The sequence below is a fragment of the Alosa sapidissima genome, chromosome 7 (genome assembly GCF_018492685.1).
Source record: "Alosa sapidissima isolate fAloSap1 chromosome 7, fAloSap1.pri, whole genome shotgun sequence".
In the NCBI taxonomy this organism is placed as follows: Eukaryota; Metazoa; Chordata; class Actinopteri; order Clupeiformes; family Clupeidae; genus Alosa; species Alosa sapidissima.
Genome location: NC_055963.1, coordinates 39,190,417 through 39,216,496, shown reverse-complemented (window position 1 = coordinate 39,216,496; position 26,080 = coordinate 39,190,417). Strand labels below are relative to the sequence as shown.

The window sequence follows — 26,080 nt, the reverse complement described above, 5'->3', positions numbered from 1 at the left end:
CTGTGTGTTCTGGACTGCAGGTAACTTGTTAAGCCAGTGGTTCTCAAACTTTTATTTTATTCCCCACTTTGATCAAGGGGCATGACTGATGATAGTGGAGATAACGTGTTATCCCGAGGCCTTTGCAAGTCAGCATCTTCGACGGTAGTCTACCCAATTAAAAAGTAGGCTATCCAACTGTTGTGTGTTAAATTATTGTGATTACGAGCCAGTGGTTTTCAAACATTATGCGTGACTCGGACATCTAACTAAATGCAACAGGCTCATATCGTCCTCGCATTCGCAAAATGAGGACCAGTGTTTTGTCAAATTGCAAATAGCTATTCGTTTTAACTAATTTTTATGATAGTAGCCTATACAAAAAGCACTTCATACTATCTTAATCTTGGAATATGGGGAGGGAAGTGGAGCGTCTGCAGTCAGCCAAATATGAATGTAATTCTGCGGCATAAAGCAGATGTAGCCTATTTGTTTATTGTACAGAAAAATAAAAATGACATGTCAAGCAGTCAATTGACTACATTGCAGTCAAGAAGTAGGGCAAATTAAGACACTGTTTTTATTTGCGTAGTTGTGTTACCTCCAACACTGACAATAACGTGGACAGCAAATTAAGATATTTTTTCGTTTTGTGGAGCGGCACCGGTAGGCTATCAAAAGCAGATTTCGATTTTCGCTACCACCAAGTAGTCAAGCCTTAAGCCATACCCAAGTAGCCTAATCGAGGTAATGTTTAATTATGCATGATTTATTTTGTTATTGAATTCGTAGGCTGGGATTCCTCTCGGTAACAATTATGTTTAAAGGTAGCCTCCTGCTTTTTCAGTCAGGCTACTGACAGAGCGATGTACAGTGGCAGAGCGACGCACAGTGGCTGAAAGTGATACTAAAGCTTCGCGCAGCTTCACGCCTCGTAATGCACGTCTGAAGTGGCCATTTGAAAGCGATGCCCACTGTACACCCAGCCTAAGCCTATTCAGAACACCTCATCGAATGTCTGTAGTAGGCTACAACTTCGATTCAATAAAACAATTTCTAAAGGAAAAACGTTGCATCACTCATTAGCCTACTCCTGCCTGGATTCGAGCTCACGACTGCCTGAAAGTTGCAGACCTGTTCTGAAATACATGCATTAACCCCCTCGACCGTCAGACAGCGCTAGCTGCTTCGAGTAGGCCTATTGGGTAGGACTGTAGCCTACACTGGTTGCTGTGGCACAGTCTTGAGTGACCGAATTCGTTTTCCTTTGTCATATGAATGCTGTCATTTTGTTAACATTACTGTTAAGGAGATGCTGTAGACAAAGGCTATATTTCAACCCCGTTAGTGTAGTAAAAAAATCATAACTATTCACGAGGTTTCTGGGCAGCATATTTATGTTCTGTCAGCAAGCGAACTTCTTATGACTGCCGACAAAGTAGCCTACTGCCAGCTGACAAAGCTTTCATTTTAAAACATTACTGAGAGACAGGCACTGTACAATCAAGAAATCTTGCCACTGAATCCAAAACTAAACTTTAACATTATATACAAAGCTTAGAAGCTACAGTGGACTAGCATGTTGCATGGGCTGCTAAAAACAGAGAAACAACACACTGAAAACTCGGCCAATCACAGCCCTTGCTATCGAACGCTCCGTCCGGCTCGACCGCGGAACGCCACAGCGGACTTATGCTGCCCCCAAGCGGCTGCAGTTGTACTTACATTTCACTCAGCTGCGTGAATCACCTTGATCGTGAATGAAGTGTCAATTTTTAACCAGTACCCACTGTAGCCTGTACTACACAATTCTGGTGGCATCAACATTCAACATGGAGAATCAACATTCCTTACTGTTTGGGTGAGAGGTGGGTCATCAAAGTCCTAGGATTAGGATCATCAAGTGCCCACATGGTCATTTGGGGGTCCAAATAAGGGGTTCCAAAAGAGTCACCTCTGCCAGAGAGGGTTTTTGGACCCCCATGAAACCCCCACCAGTGGTACCATAACCTTCAAATTCATTTTGGCAAGAACAAGGTTCTCACATATAACAAATATTCCTGTTTAGAATAAATATGATCATTAGTTGTGGTGCTAGGGCCACCCAAAAAGTGAAAATTCACACATGCTGTCAACATTTTTTAGGACTTTGGTGACCCAGCCCTCACCCAAACAGTAAGGAATGTTGATTCCTCCAGAATTGTGTAGTACAGGCTACAATGAGCTACCACACCAGTTTCCAGCCCTCTACCACTGTCAATGGCAAAAATGCCAAAAGATGAAATGTGAAATTCCAATGTGTCAATTAGGGCCGTGGAACCCGAAATTTAAATGGACGCCACAGGCAAACCGTTTGAGATATTGACCTGACACTTCAGATTCCTTTGTTTGGTAACATAAGGCATATTTTCACCGTTTTTCAGCAAAATCTGAGGGGTGTCATGTACATGGGTGGCTGTGAAATGACCCTTTATTTCATTTATGTTTATACCAACTTAATATCATGCTTATCATTGTTAATATTGTGCTATAAATGTGGCACAAACAATGTTAGTATGTGGACTAGCCATAGACTATATTTGAATGGAGCTGGCAAAAGATCATTATGAGAACATGAGGTTAACAGCATCAAATTAGTAGGATATTAATGTTTTAAACCAAGATAACTGTCATTATTATCCTTTAAACAATATAAAAGTGTTTTACTTATGTCACAAATATTCACCCTTTGTGGTTACTCAGTAATTTAGTGATTTATTTTAAGTCCTATTTTTTGTTTGCTTCATCCACTCCCTCTCACCCCATCACACTCCTCACACCTCTATTGGACCCTTCAGGAGTCTTATGTATTTCAACGGTTTTGGTTTAGGTAGTAAGAGATTGTATTGGTTTACATAAAGGGAGTATTAGTATTAGTCTGGAAGAGTACCATTTGTCTGTACTATGACAAAAGACAAAAATCCCACACTGATATACAGTGACAGACTTCTTTTTGTGGAGAATGTGGAGCAGTTATGGACACTTGTAAACACCTAAATGCACCTATTGCAAATTGCTGTGCACCTATTGCAAATTGCAGTTGCCAAACACACACTGTAAACCTAAAACATCAGGGCTTAAAATTCATTTTTCAAAATGGGGGAGGGGAGTTCCCCCCCCTAGGTTATTTATGTAGGGGGGATTTACACAATTGGGGGGGGGGGGGGGGGTCGATTCTGACACCAACAACTAAGTTGTTACTTTAAAAAAAAGTATTTGATTTGGGGGCCCCCACCACCTTGACGTCATCAGTAATATTGAATACTGTAGTGGGATCATTCACACCAGTGGCCATCCTCGATTCTGCTTGACTCTCTCCACACATACAAACACACACTGAAAATGATGGCTTATGTGATATGTTTCTATTTCATATCTTTTTAAATTCATATAGAGTGTATTTAGTTAATAATGTATAGTATTTTACTAGTAATGTACTAGTAGCTAAACATATTTAGTAATTTGAATGCTTCATATTGATTTTTAAACTATTACACTTAGGTATCTTTAATGTGGTGTGTAGGTGTAATTGAGTGCACATTACCCCCCCGAAAGGAGGGTAGGGCAGACACAGTTTTCTGTGAATATCTCGAGAACCGTAGGGTTTAGGAGGACCATTTTTTTTGTATGTTGATCTCAAAGGGCCATGTCAACCCATTCCATAACCACTCATTTCATGTATAGTGCCACCTAGTTAAACACAAAAAAGTAAAAATGAGGTGTTGTAATCGCAGGTATCTGTGACCTAACATAGTCAAAACTTCACGAAATTGGAAGTGTAGGATCATCATGACACCCTCTGAATGCACGCCAAGTTTCATGGAATTCCGTTCATGGGGGGCCACACAATAAATTAATTTATGTTACTATACACCAACTGGCCTGTAAGTGGCCGGAGACAGTTTTCTGTGAATATCTCGAGAACCGTAGGGCCTAGGAGGTCCACCTTTTTTTTGTATGTTGGTCTTAAGGGGGCATGTCAACCTATCCCATTACCACTTATTTCATGTATAGCGCCACCTAGTTAAAAATTAAAAAGAAAAGCATTGGTTGTTTTCATCACAATATCTCTGGCTGACATGGTTAAAACTGCACGAAATTGAAAGTGTAGGATCATTATGACATCCTCCGAATGCATGCCAAGTTTCGTGGACTTTCGTTAATGGGGGGGGCCTTACAATAAAATAATTTATGTGTACATTTAGTGACCGTACACCAACAAGGATTTCCGGGACACTGAAAGACCGGGGTACACGAAACTTGGTGGGCATGTAACCCCACATGGATAGCATGGAACCATCGCTTTTCGTTTTGATCTGTAGCGCCCCCGCTGGACTGGACCCCCCGAAAGGAGGGTAGGGCAGACACAGTTTTCAGTGAATATCTTGAGAACCGTAGGGCCTAGGATGACCAATTTTTTGCGTATGTTTGCCTCCCAAACCCATCTCATATGCACACATGTGCATAAACAGATACACACGCACACACATACATTCACAGTAATCCTACGTATGACACATACTCACACAGTAGACATATATACGCATGCATGCACATGCACACACACAGGCACATAAACAGGCAAACACACACATGCACGCACACTGATGCACTGATATCTTGAGTTAGACTTGCATAGACCAGAGCTTCTAATTTTATACATGGTTGAGGATGTATAAATGAGAATTAAAGAAAATGTGCAACGTTACACGCTGTTAGGCCTACACATTTTCTTTAATCCTCATTTATTTTCCTCTTTGGTGATATAACACTGTAGGAATAATTTGAATATGAACATTAATTATGAACATTTGTTTCCCTCTTCATGAAGAGGAGGAAGTGATATGAATTCGTAACCAACTTTTCACACATAAAAAGCTATAGGTATCCAGTATAGCGATTACTTGATCTTTTTTTATTATTGAATTGAGTGCTTTGCATTATCCTGACCTGCACAGGCTCCTCCAACACTCCACTACAGATAGGACACAGCAGATCCTCATCCACCTCTCCTTGAAACCTGGTAACATCATACCCCATGGCACATCACCAGGATCTAGCAAGAGGCAAGGGGCTTGGCACACTATAGACAAAGAGAATAAAAACAGTATTTACTTGTCAAATTATGATTTTCATTTTATCCAAGCTAGAGATGGATAATATGGCCATATAGTCCTATGTTCTGAATACAATAGACACCCAATAGCCAGTTAGTAGGTTATTGTACAAGTTTAACTCAAATCAAAGAGACTGCTTATAATATGTAACCGGTGCCGAGGCAAACGATAGTAACGAAATCGAATGACAACATGGATTTCGGTGCCTCAGTTCGATACCACTTAAATCTCGGGCTTCCCCCCCCCCCCCCCCCCCCATCACTGCACGTCATGTGCTGTCTGTAACATTTTGCTCTGATAGCACCACATTCTATACAGTTAGCTAACATAAACACATCAGGATAAGCTTAAAGCAGAGGGGTGCACCACATAGGCTAGTGGACAGTGTTTGACAGCTCGCGTGAGCCCATGCCATTGCCAACTAGACTACTTTAAAGCAATATCACAAGCTCTTATCAAAATCTAGCAAATAACTACAAACAAGCAAAAGGCTATGAAACAACACCAACAGCCTAGTTTACACAAAAACGTACTAATGCGCTAGCTGGCATCTATTTGAAAAGTTATCAGCAAAGTTGTAATGTGAAAACTTTCTTTCATGGTATGTTCTGATAACTTCCAAACTACATAATGACATCACAATGAATTTGAAGCTCATGCTAAAGGTTTGCTTTTAAAAACATAAATATGTAGGTGACAAACATACCTCTGCTGCATTGATATTCCCGAGCTTTTAAAAAGGCTACGGAACCATCACCAACACGTTATCTCTAATTAAGCTGCTCTGATGGGGGGGTAGCCTAATGTTTTGCGCATAGTTGCTGTTAAAATGCCTACTAGCGCTGGGAATCGAAATACTTCAACACCAGCATAGCCTATGTAGGCTAACATGTTAAATAAATGTATGCATTTTAAGGGGGAAGACATACAATTTATTGAAGCATTGGATAAACACATTGGATAAACTTGCATATAGGACATAAACTTTCCCAGATATGGGTAACCCAGACTGGATGGGAATCGACGGTGAAGGGAATTATTGACAAAAGTATGCATGTTTTATTTCACTACGCTAGATGGCGTAGATCATCTAGATGCCCTCCTGTGTCCGTATTCACAAAGAATTTTAGGGCTAAAAGTAGCTCCTAACTGGCGAATTTAGGAGCAACTCCTAAAAATAATAGGTGTGTCACTTGTAACTTTAGGACTTTTTTGACTAAGACTAATTCACGTTCTTTGTAACATACACCGCAGGTGGCTTTAAACACCATGTTCTATTCTCTACACCTAACTAACTTATTCATTTATCATGTAAACAGACCTTACTGTTCTGTACTGACCATAGGCAGATGGGTAAGGCCCTTGAGTCGTGGATCTGCTCGAGGTTTCTTCCAACATGTATCTCCAATTCTAGGGAGTTTTTCCTCGCCCCTGTTACTCATGAGCCTTCTCTGATTGTTTAACACTCTGTAAAGCGCCATGAGACAAGTTCAATGTTTTGGCGCTCTATAAGTGATATTAAATTGAATTGAAATTTTTGTGGCATTTCACGTTGCGATGTTTTGAAATGCACATGCGGGCTACAGCTCTCAACCACGAGGGAATAATTGTGCATTGTAACTCAGGGATGTAATAATAACACCAACACCAACAACCAAAACCATTAATTGTCAACATCATTGTAAATCAATTTAAATTGTTTCTCCTATTCACGAACATGGGCTTTAAAGTAGTCTAGTTGGCAATGGCATGGGCTCACGCGAGCTGTCAAACACTGTCCACTAGCCTATGTGGTGCACCCCTCTGCTTTAAGCTTATCCTGACGTGTTTATGTTAGCTAACTGTATAGAATGTGGTGCTATCAGAGCAAAATGTTACAGACGGCGCATGACGTGCAGTGATGCCTCGTATGTAAAAAAAAAAAAAAAAGACGCCCGATATTTAAGTGGTATCGAACTGAGGCCCCGAAATCCACGTTGTAATTCAATGTCGTTACTATCGTTTGCCTCGGCACCGGTTACATATTATAATCAGCAGTCTCTTTGATTTGAGTTAAACTTGTACAATAACCTACTAACTGGCTATTGGGTGTCTATTGTATTCAGAACATAGGACTATATGGCTATATTATCCATCTCTAGCTTGGATAAAATGAAAATGTGTCTGTCTTCATACAGAGTAATTTAAAACATGTTGCAAAGATATTGCATCAATCCGTAGTGTATTTCATTATGCTATTTGCTTTACCTTACTCTTTATTCATTTAGGCTATTTATTCATAATCTTCCATCCTTCGCTGTACTTGTGTAGCGCACACATTCTCACCAGCAAAGTCCTGTCACCTGTCACTCATCGTCGTAGGGGAGATTTTTGGCATCATTCCCGCGTTATAATCATCAGCCAATGAAAGTTGTCACTTCGACCAAGCTCATGCATGAGTAATGATGTCAACCATAGCAACGAAGACTCACTCTTAGCAGTGTTTCCTCTATGTTTATTTTAGCATGGCTGACCGCAACGGTTTAAATTAATACCGCCACAGTATCAGAATAAGGGCAGACGCAAAATGCAGTTGCTTTTTAAATAATCCTGCCGACGTATCCTCCCCTGCTGGCTGCCGCTCACATTGCAATTTAACAATAAGTAGCCTAAAGTAGTCAGAGGTTATTATGGCCCGTCCATTTTCACTTCACATATTATATATTGTATTGATGTAGCCTATTTAAAACATTAACTTTCTTCTCAGTGTTTCCTCTTCATTTAACGGTGCCACTGCTTCAGAATTAGGGGAGACGCACAATATTGTCTGGACGCATAGTAGGCTAAATGCCCTCCGCTGGCTGAAGAAAACTGCAGTTTAACAATAAACAGCGATGCTAATCCAATGTCTAGTTTTATTCCATAAATATATTGTTTTTATAGACGTTAGTGGCATGCAGGGCCGGCGATTGCTATAGGCAAGCTAGGCGACTGCCTATGGCGACAAATGTGTTGGGGGCGCCCTCAGTCGCACTTTGGCCTACTTCCTATTAATCATAGAATAAGAAGTGAAATAAAACATGTTTATTAAACATGATCATCTTAGGGCGCCCCCTCAACCACACGTTTACTTCTCATCCTGATTATTAGATTGAATTCATGATTATTGTCGATCATTTCCTAATGGGGGGTGTGGGGGGGGGTTGCATTACTTTACGCAAATGCTCAGCTGCTGCGTTGATCAAGCTTTACAGAGGTTGATTCCCAAAATTAACAGTTATGAAAAGTAGGCTACAGTTTCTCTCTACATTCTAAACACTCTGGTGCACAGGGACAAAAACGGAGAAAGGAAGAAGATAAAAAGAAAGCCAAGTATAGAGGTAAGACTTCTCATATCAGCCATTAAGGTGTCAAACGAAATAAATTGAGTAGGCTATTGTGCATCACCTTATATTGGATGTTTCATTGCTCGCTAGTTAGCGACTGTTACTTTGCTAGTTTGCTACGTATTACTAGCAAACGTAACTTCACTGATAACCTACATGGATGTAAATGTCAAAAGACCAGTATCTTATATCTGGATAACGTAGCCTATGCTATGAAAAGTAGTTGCTCTCTACATTCATTATAAACGGCATAAGTTCTGTTTAGTGAGTATCAACTAGGTTCACACCTTTACAGACTATAGTTTTTATACACAGAGTAAGCATTTTACTGATAGGCCTAGTGATGGTGTTCACCCTTCTGTACAGTTCCCTCGAATATACTAAAATATATATGTTTTTTTGTTTTGTTTTGTTTAAATTGGCCAGATGTACTCAGGCAATATTTGCAGAGGCCGGCACCTGCTGGAGAAAGGTTATATCTTCATAGCACTAATAAATTGTTCATAGCACTTATGAACAATTTATTACAGTTGATCCTTCAAGTCATAGGCCTATACTTGCTTGTTGAAGTGTTGGAGTGACTAAGATCATTTTTGTTTGTTCATCCATTGTTAGTCATAATTTGTTAAATATCCTTGAACATTCTTTGTAGCATTTTTGTGTGCAATCTATCAGAGTGCATCATTTAAGTACATTTGCCTGTTGAAGTGTTGGAGTGACTATAAGAGCATTTTTGTTAGTATAGATCCTGGAGTTAATCATTCTTTGAATCATAATTTGTTAAATATTCTTGAGAATCCTTTATAGTATTTTTGTATACAATTCATTAGAGGTGACCATTTTCAGTCACAATTTGCTTGTTTTTTCAGTGTCCTTAAAACACTTTTATTTCCACAGTTAATCGAGTTAATCTCATGTTAAATATCATTGAGCATCTTTATTTTATGTGTTGGGGTAGACAATTAGGCATATTTAGCATTTTTAAGATTTCTACTATGAACACCTTTACATTTTATGGAAATCACCCATGCTTTGAACCAAACTGTGAGTGTGTAATAAAATAATAAAAAAGAAAATGTTCTGAAACTATTCTGGTGTTAGTTGTCCATGCATCACTTAATCACTCATTGTTTAACTGCAATGTAGAATAGCAGAATTATAAGTGGGTGGAAAAACTGCTTCAGCTTAATTATCAATACCAATTTCCAGGTTTTGCCTGAAATTGCACAGCGCCTGCTTCAGAGGCCACTGTTCCCACCTAGTTTGGCCGATAATCAAATGCTTGACCTCTTTGGAAAGCTGAGACAATGTAGTTTCTTGGAAAACAATTGGACTGTGTGACAGAGGCTAGAACATTGTTTTTTTCTTTCTGCCTGATAACAAGCATCTGAGCTGACCACATTCCAACCCTCTAGGTCACTTGATATGACTTAGAAACACAACGGAGACCTAGCACCAGCTGCCACTGTTAAAAAAGAATCTAGAAGAAACAATGCTCTTAGATAAGGAGTTGTCATTTTTCCTTACTAAGAGTAGGTCTGAAAGGCTTTGTGAATAACTTTTAAGAGAAAACTCCTAGCTAAAATCTTTTAGGGCCATTTCTCTGGTACGTTCAGACGGTGTTGTTTGCTATGATATAATACTGACGAATTAAAACAAATGCACAGTGTAGGCTGCAAAAGCCTGATACGAATGGGTTAATGAGGCGATTTATCATTTTGTGCAATTGTGCTTGCTAGTATGATTAGTTTCTTTTAACTTGTCGGCCAGCCAGCCCCGGTCATATGACCTATATTTTGAAGGAAAATTGACTGTGAACCACAGGTGTGAAATCATGTGTGTAAGCCTACATAAAATGGAGAGTGAAGTTACCAGTCGAAATAGCGGTACCCCCCAAAACTCACGGTATAATTCGAACACTGCGTGAAAGCAAGGACGCATAAAAGGCGACATTTCCCAAAAGTGCCTGTCCCAAGGAGAACAAGTATTCCCTTGAAAAATGGAGAAACCGAACAGTCCAATAAGTAGACTATAATAAGCTAGCCAACTATGTTACTTTGTTTACAATATTTCCAGGTTTCAACCAGATAGCTGAATTAAAGAGGTAGAGTTGTAATGGAAATAGTAGGTCTAGGGCAAGTTGGCAACCCGCGGCTCCGGAGCCGCATGCGTCTCTTTGATCCCTCTGATGCGGCTCAGCTTTTGAAAATAATTAATGAGTATTTAATTAAAATGTATTTTATTTTAGTTCGTTCATTTTCAAAATGTAATATTGTAGGTCTATCTGAGTAATTTATATAACTTTCCACCTCACTTAATAATAATAATAATAATTATAATAATACGTTTATTTTATATAGCGCCTTTCTCAAACCCAAGGTCGCTTTACATAGTAGGAAGGCATGGAAACACAATAACAAACAAACAAACAATACAAGAGACAAAGGCAGGGAAACACAATAACAAACAAACAAAACAATACAACAAAGACAAGTTATCTGTATGGAACTATGTGTTGGGTGTGGAGGAGAAGTGATCATTAAACAGAAAGGTCTTGAGATGTGCTTTGAAGAAAGGAAGAGAAGGACAGGCACGAAGGGGTTGGGGGAGAGAGTTCCAGAGTTTGGGGGCCAAGGCACTGATGGACCTGCCACCCAGGGTGGAGAGTCTGGAGCGGGGGATAGCCAAGAGGTTTTGGTCAGAGGATCTGAGTGAGCGGGAAGGAGTGTGAAGCCTAAAGTATGGTCCCGCGTCTGCGTCCCGCGCACGCGGCACTGGTGAGCGAGTGACGAGAATTGCGTCATTTTTACAGCATGCGTCGCGTCTTTGAGTCGACCGAAATTTAAGACCGCGCGTCAAAGTGACGCGTAGACTGCGCATGTGTGAAACGGAACTGCTGTAAACACTCCCCTCCAGTAGGTGGACCACATAGAAGAACAACACTTAAACGTAGAAACAAACCTAGACAGAAGAAGACTTGTTTGGTTACCATAACGACGATGGAACAGAGCGCCTGTCCTCAGCTTGCCTGGCTTTGAGTTACGTGAGACACCACGACATGGAGTCAACTTCGACCGATGTAAAGCCACAATCCACAGATACATTCTTTAACATTATATTTAACGGTCACTTTACCATCTATGGTGTAGAACCCAAAGTATTTCAATACACCACATTTAGTTGGGGACGTAATTATCTGTCTGCTGGCCGTTCTGTGCGTTACCTTTGATTGTCGAAACAGGGTGGCTGCATGGGCTCATTGTGGCTACTGGCTATTATATTGGCTTGATTTGGTCATGAGCCCTGGATCATATAGCACTGAATGAGATGGTAAACAATAAAATAAAACTAATCATAGACAGTGACAGCCTTTACTCCATGAATGGAGAGCTGACATGACTTCGGATTAAATGCATCTTTTAAAAATGAGCGTATGCTGAAATCAAATCGCAAAACCCAGAGCCAATTAAAGGTATCTATCTACAACGCTCAGGCGAAACCCATGTAACACTTGCTGATCGAGATGCATTCTCGCCTGTTCCTTATATAATACGTTATCAATAGTGATTATAATAATAAAGGGAATGTAGCCTACCTCTCCCAGGTGCAATCATTATCACCTAGCCTACTCCTGAACAATGCTGAACTCAAATCTCGAAACTCGCCTGTCAACACCGGGAAATGCGCTACACAGCACTAAAAACCGAATAGTTTATTTATAGTTCGACTACGGATATTTCACGTCATGTTCGAATAAAAGTGACAGCCCTACTCCCTGCATAGAGAGCTGACATGACTTCGGATTAAATGCATCTTTTAAAAATGAGCGTATGCTGAAATCAAATCGCAAAACCCAGAGCCAATTAAAGGTATCCATCTACAACGCTCAGGCGAAACCCATGTAACACTTGCTGATCGAGATGCATTCTCGCCTGTTCCTTATATAATGCGTTATCAATAGTGATTATAATAATAAAGGGAATGTAGCCTACCTCTCCCAGGTGCAATCATTATTACCTAGCCTACTCCTGAACAATGCTGAACTCAATCTCGAAACTCGCCTGTCAACACCGGATAATGTTATCATAATAATAATTGAAGGAATAACCTAGGCTACCGCTCGCTCTAAATACACCCATTATCACAGTGAGACATACATTATGAACACAAATAGTTACTTCAAAACTTTTATTGACACGTCATATTTACAGGTTTTTGGTTCATACTTTTTGGTATGAGGCAGGTGTGAAGACTCAATACAAATTTAATTGAGGACATCTGTACGCACAACTCTTTCTTACCATGACACTGCTGCATGTGTTCAGAAAAATGTCTTTACTTTGTATCGCACCAATATTGCTGCCCTCGCAGCACCGAGTCACTTAGCTACATGAGTAGCCTAATAAGCAAGTAGGCTAAGCTAGTCTCTCAGCTATACCAACAGGTGTGCTGTGTGTGTTCTGGTGGATGATAAATGGAGCGATGCGATGGGCCAGCTTATCAAACTTCCCAGCAGACAGGCGAACATACTCGTGGTGCTTTTTCCTTCATCAGCTCTTCCTTCGTTTAGTGCTCGCACATCCCAAGTTCTTCTTTTCTTCAGGCGTTTCAGGCTTCTTTGGTGGTTGTGTCCTACTTTCAGGCTTGACGTACCGCCCCCAGTTGGTGGGGCAGAGTATCACAGTTAATCCGTAGTGCGCAGGCGCTAAACTTAACAATTTAACGCGCATTCAGGACAGCAGAAATTGGAGTATGCTTCACGTCCACGGCAAAAATGACGCACGTCTTGGACACGCGCAAATGTGACGCAGGAGCATGCCAGAGCCTTAAGGGGTCAGGAGGTCGCAGATGTAGGGGGGAGCAAGGTTGTGGAGGGCTTTGAAGGTGAGTAGTAGTACTTTGTATTTGATCCGGGACGGAACTGGTAGCCAATGGAGTTGATGCCTGGAGCCTGGCTGCAGAGTTTTGAATATATTGTAGTCTTTGAAGGGTTTTAGTGGGGAGACCAAGGAAAAGTGAGTTGCAGTAATCTAAACGGGACATAATGAAAGAGTGAACCAAAGTCTGTGCATCACTAATAGCAGACAGACGGGAGATTAGAACATTGTGGTTGATGGTATCGAAAGCAGCACTAAGGTCAAGGAGAATGAGAATGTTAAGTGAACCAGAGTCAGCAGACAGGAGGAGGTCGTTAACTATGCGTAGAAGGGCAGTCTCTGTACTGTGACATGAGCGGAATCCAGATTGAAAGGGCTCATACAGGTCGTGGTGGTTAAGAAAGGTGTGTAGTTGTGAGGCCACCACTCTTTCCAGTACCTTGGCCAGGAAGGGGAGGTTGGAGATAGGGCAGTAGTTTATTAGTGATGTAGGGTCGGAGTCAGGTTTTTTGAGAATGGGTGTAACTGCAGCAGTCTTTAGGGCAGCAGGCACCACACCAGAGTTGAGGACAATCAATGTAATGGGTTCAGACAGGGATGTGGAGCAGGCTTTAAGTAGAGGGGTGGGGGCAGGGTCAAGCTGACACGATGAGGAGTTGGACTTAGTAATGATGTCAGTGATGGTGAGGGAGTCAGTAGCGGTGAAATGAGAGCTGAGGGCCCAGAGAAGGAGGAGAAGAAGAGAGAGAAATAGCATTGGGGTTGAAGGAGTGGTAGATTTGGCTAATTTTATAGTCAAAGAAGTGTAAGAAGGCCTGGCACTGCTCAGGGGTCTTAGGACAGGCAGTGACGGGGTTTTAGGAGTTTGTCCACAGTCCTGAATAGGGTTTTTGGCCTGGACACGGAGGAGGTTATGAGTGATGAGTAGTAGTTTGAGCGGGCAGCATTAAGTGCATCCCTATATGTCTGAATATGTTCGGTGTAGAGCATGGAGTGAATTGTAAGGCCAGTTTTCTTGTATAGCCGTATAGCACTTGACTCCGTAACCGTAGCCTGCACAATATTGTTACATTCGCGGTTCGTTGCCATGTCAATATCAAACAAAAATCACAGATTTCCCTCCATTTCAGTCAACGAGAACACTTTAATTGTTATTGTTGATGTGTGCGCTTGCTGTAGGCTAGATAAGGAAAATGTCAAAAAGGAAACGTCAGCGACCACAGCTTGCGAGCGTGAACACAAGCAGGCTGAAATGGGAAAGTTTCCATCCGAAGACTGATTTTGAAAACGCGAAATGAACTGCCCGTTATATATCGCACACTGCAACGAGTTAGTATTGCTGTTAACACTGTTCGGTTCCACTTGCATGTGAGAAATCTTTCTCACATATGAAAAATATAAAGACACGCGCTCACGTTTAAGGGCAATTCCGCGCAAAACTGTCACATCCATAATGGCAACACAATGCCATGGTCTTTAGTTGCCGTTATGGATATATGACAGTTTTATGTGGAGTTGCCCTTAAATGATGACAGCCTTAATTGTCATCTCACCACTTCACCTCACTGAATATGAGCCAGCCAGACTCCAAGGCCATCACCAAATCTAATCTCTGGTAGGCCTAATGTTGAATTTCGCCAATGACATGTCAACAAAAATTGAGTGTTGAGTTGTTAACTATGATGTTACTTTGCATACCAAAGGACACTGGGGAAATAGGGGGTGGTGTTTAGCCTACATGGGAAGCCTAAGGCCTATACTTCTGTTATTCCACTTTACATTTCAAGTTTCTTGCACATTACTTTTAAAACTAGTAGAAAATGTATTAAAAAATCCTCTGTTGAATGAAAGTAACTGTACGTTAAATATCCAAACTTTTTCTTGTAACCGTCTTTATGTGGCTCTTCTGATATTAAAAAACAAATTGGTAAAAGTGGCTCTCCAGGCAAAAAGGTTCCCAACCCCTGGCCTAGGCTATAGGCTAATCTGCATAAAGTGTGCCGTCATAAATATCAGAAATTCAGTAGCCTTTTCTCTCTTTTTATATCACAATATATTTACAGATATCAGGATATACACAGATGTATTTAGGGTTCCTACACATTTTCCATGTCAAAACTCCATACTGAAATGTTCAAACTTCTCGGTAGATTTTTCTGACCGTATTCTAGATATTGTCAATGGAGTGTTCTACTAGCATTGTGAAGAGCTGTATAATAATGTTTATTATTAACTTGTTAGCCCTCAGAAAACACTTGCCCATTGTTGGATACTTTTCGATGGGGAAGTGCTGTGTTGGAAGGTGCACTCATATTTGATACAGCATACTACATATGTTGGAGACTATCAGATAATGCAGTATCCATGTCTTGGTAACTTTTACAAAATCAAAAAAGTCTACCAGTGTTTTAGCCGAAAATAGCAGAGCTAGGTATAGGGCACGTGCATAGAACTGGGGTTTTCGATTTGGTTTTGGTACCAGGGTCCCCTTGTGGGAGAGATTTTTTTCTGAGGACCCCCATTCAATTGTATCTTGATGATGTGGACTGACATCTTAAGCTACACAACAGTAGGAATGGTTTATTATGACCTGAGTGAAGTGATTAGTACTGTAGATGCAATAGTCTGGAAACACAAATATTTCTCCATACCCTTGTTTCTTTTTTCCATACTTATCCAGACCTGGAAATTACAAATCAAATTCCATACTTTTCCACGTTTTCCATACTGCGTAGGAACCCTGTGTATTATATTATATACTGTATTATATTATAATCCTCTGGTGTTCCAAGGTAGGCTATTGCACCCCCCCCCCCCCCCGAAAAAAAAAAATTTAAAAAAAAAATCGAGGTTTGTATCGAACCGTGGGTCAAAAATTGTGATACAATCCGAATCGTGAGGTTAGTTTATCGTTACAGCCCTACCCTATACAATTAGCAGTAATCCGCTTTTGAAATTGAAGCAAATGTCTACATGGGCTCCAACTCCAGCTTTTGTAATACATGATTTCATAAAAGGCCAAACACAAAATAAGTGTTAAAAATATCACCTAGATAACTGTAAATATTAAACCCAGAGTTTTTCCAATATGGTTTCACAAAATGCTAAGCATGCATATATTTAAGTTCCTTAAAGCTGAGCTGTGCTTAAATTGTTTAGTGCATGATTTCATAACCAAATAGAAAAAAAATGCCTTGATACCTGTAAATATTTAAATCTGAGGATGTACAGTAGGGCTAGGCGATAAAACGATAGCGATATGTATCGCAATAGACATGTAATCAATATCAATAAAAAATATGTTCGATAGAACATTCAATAATTAAAAGCAACACACACCTCCCGCCTTACGTTGTCCATAAATAAATAACAGTGTTTCCCACAGAACTGGATTCAATTTGTGGTGGTAGCTGACTTGGAACCCTTGCAATTGTAACACAGTTAAAAGGCTGCTGATGTGTAGATGCAATTCATAACGTTTTCTACATAGTTAGTTAAAATAAAGGTTTGTACTTCTCCTTGGGACAAGCACTTTTGAATTTTGGAAAACACTTTTCCATTTACATCGGGATTTTGCAAACATTCAGTGCCAGAGTCAATAAAATGAGCCCTTCAATGAAATTGACAAGCAGCTGTAAGTAGGCTAAGCATGCTAAATTCGACATCCAATATTCTAACGTTAGCTTTGAGATACTGCTTGATTGCATAACTTAACTTAGTTTAGTCTCCTCAATGTAGGCTACTATGTTGTGATAAGACCTTTAGTTTTGTGCAGTATGGTCACGATGCTAAGCAGATTTAATCTTCTATGCAATGCTTCTATGTGGCAACAACAATCCTGAATAATTTTGTTAAAGCGATGGTTCGGAGTAATTTCACCCTAGGGTCCTTTGCACCATGACCCCAAGCCAAACACCCTCCCAGAACCTGTTTTCCCTCGGTCGAACCCTGGTCGAGTAGCCCTGACAGAAACGAATGAGTTTCTGCAGGCATAATGGAACCAACTTTTATCTCGTAAATTACCCCACTATTAATGCCCTGAATGGTACGAAACTTCTACAGTATGTTCTTTACTCATAAAACGAGGCATTGAAAAGTTTGTTTAGGAGTTTATTTAAATAACACTTGCCTGATGGATGCTACTATCTGCTACTATACCGCTGCGTCAACGTTACTTCCGTGATTTGGGAAAAGCCCGTAAAAGTCCTGGCAGGAAGCATGCATAAGGATGTAGATCGAGGAATGCACTAATATCTTGTTCGTAGTACCAGTTTGCAACAATTATTAGTAAACACTTCGGGAAAAAATATATTAAAAACTGGATATACCAAAAAACGTTGATGTAATCGCTTCCTGCCAGGTGATACAGTTTTCAGCCATATCGCCTAGCCCTAATGTACAGTAAAGTTAGATCAAGTTGGATAGTTGGATTGTAGGATGCTCCAGAACAAACACCAACGGAGACTTAAAGGAGCCACACCACTTTTATGACAAGACATTACGGCATATGAATGTGGTTCTGTTGACCTTTAGTTTTGTTGCTACTGTGCTTGGAGGACAGTTGGTAGGTTGGTAGGCACATTTTAATCGTATCACGATAATGCTGATAGCCGTGATCATTTTGGTTACTATAATCATCACATTTTCATACCGTTTTTCTAGTGGCTGCTAAAAAAGTTGATTGGCTGGTAGATTTTGCAATCCACCAGCCACAGTGGCAGGTGGACAAAATATTTAATTTCCATCCCTGGTGTACATGCTTGAGTAACTCGAGCTATTTTCGAATTATCTATTATCTAGTGTGTTAATCGGACTGAAAGAGCTTAGATTTCCTCCGATTTCAGCCGGACTAACATGTATTTAAAAACTTTGGTTTGAGTCGGACTAACACAATAGTTGTTTTTTTTGGAGTGGCGTGGGACAGTAGGCAACTGACAAGGGCAAGTGGGACAGTATAGTAAAATTGATACTTACTAATATTCAAAGAACTGCTTTACCTAAAAACATTTTTACTGTTGTTGGAGGCGCACACATGAAACAGTTGGCAAGTGGTGTGTGACAGAAGGCAACTGGCAGGGGCGAGTGGTGTGGGACTGTACATAAGTAGCTCAAGACAGTAGGCGAGTGACATGGTACAGTAACCAAGTGGCATGAGCCAGTAGATGAGTGGCACTGGACAGTAGGCAAGTGGCAAGGGACAGTGGGGCAGGCCAGGAAGGCGAGTGGCACAGGGGCAGGGGTGTGGAACTTTAGGCAACTAGCGCTGGACAAGTAGGCAAGTGGTATGGGACAGTGAACGAATGGCATGAGAGAGTAGGCGAGTGGCAAGGGGCAGTGGCGTGGGACAGAAGACAAGAGGTACAGGACTTTGTGTGATCCAAAATATGCAATATTAGTTTGCAATAACATTTTGAAAGTCAAGCATCAGTTCAACATTACAAACTTTGCACCATATCGTATTGGTGAGCATGCCTACTACTGCACTATTAAATGCAGGCTTTGCAATAAGATAAAGACATAGATTATCATAGATAGTTCAAATTGTGGTTTGATTAAAAAACGATAATTGTGCAGCTCTACTTGAGAGGGTTGACAGAGGGCAGGGCTGAGATTTCTTCGGTTGTATATTCTCAAAATCTATCTATTCTGCCTAGCCTGCATTTTCAAGGAATTCCGATCCTACCCTTCCCTAGGGTAACGTCAAGGGGAGCAGGAAGCGGGAGCTAGTAAATGAATATCTATTTTAAGGAGTTAAAGCTGCTGATTTAAATTGCAGTCGTGATACCTATCTGGTTATAGGCTAGTTGTAACGTTTACGTTATCTTTTCCCTGACGAAAAACATGAATTTCCTAGAATGAATCGTACAATACCGACCAAAGATTTCCGAGTAGCCGTATAGCGTTCACGAATCTTTGACTTTTTTAGATTGGGAGATGAATAAATGGGCATTGAATAAGCACAGTTGGTCTAACTACAACCACTCAAGCAAGAAGTAAAGCTAATTATCAGATATATACCAATTCTGCACGGACATATACTGTATCTACATTAATGTATATTGACAAGTACATTTTAAACTGCTATAACAAAATTCCCTGATATTCCATGACTTTGCCCCACAAATGATAAAATTCCCTGACTTTCCATGTCTGGAATAGACTTTATCAAATTTCCATGACAATTCCATGACCCGTGGGAACCCTGACCCGGTCATAATCACTCGGTTAACTTGTTTTTACATGCACTTCAGTATCCCAGTTATGATCAGGATTTTGAAGTATCCCATTTTTGCGCATGGTGTGATGTAAACATCATATCCCAATTTCAGAACCACGGATAAGCCCTTGTCCCGGTTTTGAGTATCCCGGTTTAGGTGGAGTACTCCGAAAGAAACCGGGATAAGATGGAGTACTCCGAAAGAAACCGGGATACTGTTCCATGTATACACCTTATCTCGGTTTCTCAGACAAACCCGCGATTGCATTAGCAACCGGGATAAGGAGTGCCAATAGAACTTAATTGTTGGTAACAAGAATACTAGTATTCATCAGGGATATTAACAACCGGGTTTACATGGTGCCAGGGGCCTCCCAAAAACTCTGCAGCAAAGTGAGGCGCTACAGGGATCGGCCCGGGCTGCCAGGGAGGCCCAGGAGGTAGATAGGGAGCGCCAAGAGGCTGTGAGGTGTGCCTTCTGCGGGCAGGGAGGGCAACAACTTTTTATTTAATGTGACCCCTGTACCCTCTAGTACCACACCGAGTGAGTCAACGTTGGCATGGTACCAGAGGGTACATGGTACTGTGACGTGTGCCATGCAGAGGCAGCAATGGAGGCGGCGACAGTTTTCGAAATGTAAAAAAAACACCCTACATTTTATTTATTTTTTAAGATTTATGATTTAAATGAGATTAGTTGTATATAGTTCCTTTGTGTGTGATTTTCATAATATTTGTAAATATTATTCTAAATTATTTTCTATTCTCTATGTCTTACAAGGGCCTCATTCCATGTTTTATCATTAGTTCTCTGCTCTGTTCTCTATGTCCTGGTCTTACAAGGGCCTCTGCACTGTTCTTCATGTCCAGGTCTTACAAGGGCCGCATTCAATTAATCACTTGTGCCATGCTGTATTACTGGTCTTATAAGGTCTTCTTGTAATTGCACTTTAATTTAAAAGGAGTCATGTTTCTAGTCTTACCAGGTCTTGTTGTAATATTGCACTTCAATATCTAAGTGTTGTGTCCATGGTGCTTACAAGTACAGCAGTAGCCTACTTCAAATGTTGTGTTTCTGACACAAAGCCTTCATGAAATTGCACGTTTTAATGCTACATGTGGTGCTAAAACAGTTGGTTCCCAAATATAATGCATTTTGCAGTTTGTTTTTAACACAATGAATGTAGTTGCTACTAAGTTGTTGTGATGCATCCTACACTTTGAACCATTTATGTTATGCCACATCGTCGGCTACTGGACACTGTACAGTGGCAGTTTCTGTTCCTGTGATTGTGATAACCACTTGATACACTTTTGAATGTAACATCAAATATTTCACTACTGCAGTACCAATGATTTGAGGACTTCTCATTTATTATTTCAAGGGCAACAGAGTTAACAGTTAACAGTTTACGGACGCATAAGTATGAAAATGACTTGCCGTTATGGTGGAGCTAAATCTAAGCTAATCTTAAAATGATCCTTACCACGTATTTAGCCACCAAAACTCTTCTTTGACAAAGTAATTTAACAACAAACAAATGTACCAACATTATTTACTACATGAAAAGCGTTTACGGTGTAAAATGTTTGTTTAAATTGTATTACAACGGTGTTGTATGCAACTGTGAGGGTACTTCGCGAACGTCAAGCCGAAATATCTCGCTCTGTCAAAATCAGAAAAAGCCGGCACAAAGCTCAAATAATCGGTCGAAGGACTGGCCACAATGTTCAGAGGTAAGCGAATTTGGGTTTTTCTTGAAGAAAAGACTCTCCTCTTTTGAATGAGGTATACTGCCCTACAAAGGCAAAAGGCAGTAACTGCATTTTTGGTCAAAAATGAGTTAGTCATTTTTGGGATATTAACGACTTCCTTTATCATGTGGATAAATATCTATACTCAATGTGACTTTTTTCGAAAAAATAGAGGGTTGTGTTTACAGTAGCTCCCAAAACCATACTGCTCTACAAAGGCAAAAGGCAGTAACTGACCAGAGTGTTAAACTGAGAAAAATGACTTCAAAGTTTTTTGTTGTTTTGTCTACACAAATGTATTATAGGTAGAGCAATGAAAATCTGGTGACTTGTTGCCCTGATGAAGAAATGTGTGTATATAAAAAATCTTGTGCTTAAAGTTGACCTTTAACCCTTATTTGTCTGATACTGTACTCTGCCTTTGTATTATGTACTAAAAATAAGGAGTCGTGCAAAGGCAAAAGGCAGTAACTGGGGCATTAAGGACAAAGAAAGAAGACATTGTATAAAACATTGTCCTCTTATGCCCCCCAATAGAAAGGCCTTTTGGCTCTCATGTCTTGTGGAGGAGTGACAGCATAATTCAAATCAAGTTTATTGCATCCAAAACAATGGAAATTACATTGCTTATGTTATGCCCACCGTCATAAGAAACCTCAATTTAAAGAATGGGTCACTTGTTTTTATCTCCATACATGAATTTTAAACCATCCATTAATTTGCTATCTTTGCATTCTCTTTCAAATAAATTATTGTTTTTAATTATCAGAGATAGTTGTTGTATTTATTCATACTGTACACTCTTGTGTCATCTATCTGTAGTCACCCTGTTGGTTTTGCTGCACACAAAATTGAAGTTCTTTAGTCTACGTGTTGACTCCAACTGAATGCACTCCCAGCACTGGATAGCAACAACTATTATGTCTAAGTAATTGTGCGTCATCTAAAACAAATGCCATGATTTAGACTTTAATGAAGGTGTTCAATGATCTATATGGTGGTAAGCATATGTCAGTTACTGCCTTTGCACGACTCCTTATTTTTTAATACATAATACAAAGGCAGAGTACAGTATCTGACAAATAAGGGTCAACTTTGAGCACAAGATTCTTTATATACACACATTTTTTTCATCAGGGCAACAAGTCACCAGATTTTCATTGCTCTACCTATAATACATTTGTGTAGACAAATCAAACAACTTTAAAGTCATTTTTCTCAGTTTGACACTCTGGTCAGTTACTGCCTTTTGGCTTTGTAGGGCAGTATACAGGAAGTGTATTGATTACAGTCACTCAATCGTCTTTAAGAGAAGTGCAAAAAACTCCACTCCACTAGGGGGTAGACTATACGTAACACCGATACAAATTCCTAAACAACCTTTGACATCGCTTAGAGCACCTTTAAAGGAGAATTCCGGTGTGATATTGACCTAAAGTGTATTGAAACATGATACCGAGTGTGAACGTATGTCTCATAGCCCATCTCGGCTTGTCCCCTGCACTCCAAAATCTGGCGCTAGTTAGCCGATGCTACCAACAGCTTTTCCAATAGTGGTGCTTCGGCATCGGGCTAGCCATGCAAATAAATCACTGTTTTACACCCATTTACAGGCTCAATGTATCTCCACACTTCATTGGTAGACTTCCGAGGGCCCTGACATTTAAAACGAGACATTGAGAACTTTGAAAAAGCACTGGTAGTTTACTTACAAGACGATTTATACAGACAGTATCTTCACGAAGTTTAGCGTTTGCAGCCATCTTAAATTTAGTCACGATAAGTCGAGCAACAAATAAGAATGAACAGGTATGATAAGGGATCAGATTCCCTTCGTGAACTTCGTGAAGATACTGTCTGTATAAATTGTCTTGTAAGTAAACTACTAGTGCTTTTTCAAAGTTCTCAATGTCTCGTTTTAAATGTCAGGGCCCTCGGAAGTGTGACAATGAAGTGTGGAGATACATTGAGCCTCGTAAATGGGTGTAAAACAGTGATTTATTTGCATGGCTAGCCCGATGCCGAAGCACCATTATTGAAAAAGCTGTTGGTAGCATCGGCTAACTAGCGCCAGATTTTGGAGTGCAGGGGACAAGCCGAGATGGGCTATGAGACATACGTTCACACTCGGTATCATGTTTCAATACACTTTAGGTCAATATCACACCGGAATTCTCCTTTAAAGTACGTTTTTGAATGTAATTACTCTGACGTTCGACATTAGATGACCATACATTTGAGCAATGGGCACAGTCTTAGGGGCTGCAGACTTTGCATAAGATTTCTCCACATTGCTTAAGCCAAATTCTATTCTTGCTGTATAGCCTATAGCTTGATCCAAAATGTAGCTTATTATCAAAGTGAAATGGTTGTTGGCATAAATCAGCGGCGTTAATTTGAGCACATAATTCTAATGTTTTGATGAGTTGAATAGAAGTCAATGATAGCCGTAAGCGGTGACCAAAGAATATTTCTCCGGATAACGTGACAGCAGTATCATAACCGGAATACTGAAGTGCATGTAAACGCAGTCATAGTCATAATCAGCCTGCTAACTGCAGTAATGCAGACACCAGAGAGTAACGTTATGTGAAGAGCTTTGTTATCTTTTCCAACATGTCGGACAAACAGCATGACAACCTTCAAACAATATAATTTGGAACATATTTAACTCTAACGTTAACAACGCTTGACAGTTATCTTAGCTAGAAAGTAAAATGGCTAGCAAATAGCAACTGTAATTGATCAACTCGTGGAATTAACTTTAATGTTAACGTTACCTTTTGCGATAAAGGTCTGTCTTGTATCAATACATTGCAACTTAAATGGACGTCCAGATTACGCATGGAACAATCTATTTACAGTCCACTTTGCTTACACTAGGCTACTCCACCACCATAGACTAGACTGTGGGCCGCCACGAACAGTAAATGGAGTATTCTTCTTCTGCTGCTTCTGCTCGACAATTGGAGCACTACCGCCGCCTACTGTTAAGGCAACCAACTACCGTGGTATTATATTGGACGTTGGATATTCGACACATTCGAAAAATCTATTTAGCACTGACTACGAGGGACGAATTTGTGTCAAACAACTTTGATGTGTATACAAGGCCTGCTATAACACAAAGGCCCTTATTTTACACAATGGCGCATGGCGTAAAACTCGTTTTCCACCCGGTGCAAAGTTTATTTTCTTATTTTGCATGTCTATTTTTTAAATGCGCCCAGGGGTGTGGTAATTAACAACCTAGGGAGTGGCCAAGCGCATTGTCTAAAAATCGCTATTGTACACTACCTAAAACGCATTACGCCACTGACCAAGATAAACTGGGGCCTGTACTACGAAGGGAGCTTAACCTACTCAGATGTAACTCAGGGTTACTTTGTTAAACCGGGGTTGACAAAACCTGGTTATCTTAAGTGGTGTTAATCGGTACTACGACGCTGATTATGAAGTTGATTTGTTGAGCCGGGGTTAACCTAATTGGAGTTTGTGCACGTTCACATAAAAGGGGCGGGTTGCAGCGCAAGTCACCACTTTCAGTGATGACGCGTTCATCTTATTTTACGGATGAATTATTATGACAAGTTATGAGGAATTAAAACCCACTCTACGACAAAAAGGAAATACGTCGGCAGTGAACAAAGCAAGGCTGTTGGCAACGTATTGCAGATCGGGTAGCCTAAATGCCTAAAAGTAAAGTTTTATTCCCACATGTTCTTCAAATATGTGTTACGGATGATTAGTAGCTTGCGGAATGTCTGAAATGAGTTGAAATAATTAAATAGCCTAATTTGAGTTCATAGAAAGGCCTACAGATGCAACCCAATTCAGAAGTGGGCATATAGATTACAGTAAGGATAATTGAATGTTTAAGTAGCCCCCATTGACTGATTTAGTGTATGCCTAATCCTGTGAACATTTCAGATGCAACACCATTGCCAAACGCACATGGCAGCAGGTGAAAATGAAACACAAAAACATTATTCAGAATAGTAGGTTTATATAGTTATAGCTTGCATTAATATTTCTTAATTATGAAATCATGTAGGCCTATCTTATAGCCTTCACTTGGCCTCTGTTTTACAGCTAACAAGAAACAGGTGTCTTCGAACACTACTGTAGGAGGAAAGGCACCAGAGTGTTTTACAGTAGCAGAGGAGTTGGCCATCGCAAATAATAGTGGAAGGCCGATTATGGAGGGGGTTGAGGGAGGCATTCGGTCGGATTCTGGTGCTGTGGAAATGTGTAGCCTTTATGTGCAGGGTACAGTAATATGACATTCAATTCAACAAGTTTGTTAAAATGGTGATTTTTATTTATTAGGCCTACTGTAGGCTATGTCCGATTTATTTTAGGCTATTCTTGCTCAGATGTTCAGCATACTGTAGGCCTATGTCCGATTTATTTTCGGACAGAGTATTCTGCATCACCGATTGAATACATTGAATGTCCACGTACGGGCATTGTTATGAGACGTCTTCCTAGATCATCTGACAAAGATAACGAATTCCCTCGGCTGACAATCTATATCTTAATCGATAATATCGTCCGGGTAGCCTATTTTCTGGCGGTCTCTAAAACCCCTCGCCCTGCGAAGAGAGTCCCTCACGATTTGCGCTCCAATGTCGTATGGATCATCCAGGTACGCCGACATGTCTCGGGAGAAATTGTTAGTGGAGGGGTGGTACTTATAAAGGGTGTGGTTAACGGAAACCTCGGGTTAAC

The 26,080-nt window shown here is 40.4% G+C and overlaps 1 protein-coding gene across 1 annotated transcript in view; it reads right to left on the bottom strand.

Moving 5' to 3' along the window:
• Window positions 1-24,292, bottom strand: part of LOC121713564 (E3 ubiquitin-protein ligase NRDP1) — a 71,675-nt gene extending 47,383 nt beyond the window's left edge. The window contains exons 1-2 of the mRNA XM_042098272.1: window positions 24,130-24,292; window positions 4,969-5,101 (exon numbers count right to left, since the gene is read on the bottom strand). Coding sequence (XP_041954206.1) covers window positions 4,969-5,058 — 90 coding nt within the window. The 5' untranslated portion in view covers window positions 5,059-5,101; window positions 24,130-24,292. The remainder of the gene's footprint in view (window positions 1-4,968; window positions 5,102-24,129) is intronic.
• Between the last annotated feature and the right edge of the window lie 1,788 nt (window positions 24,293-26,080).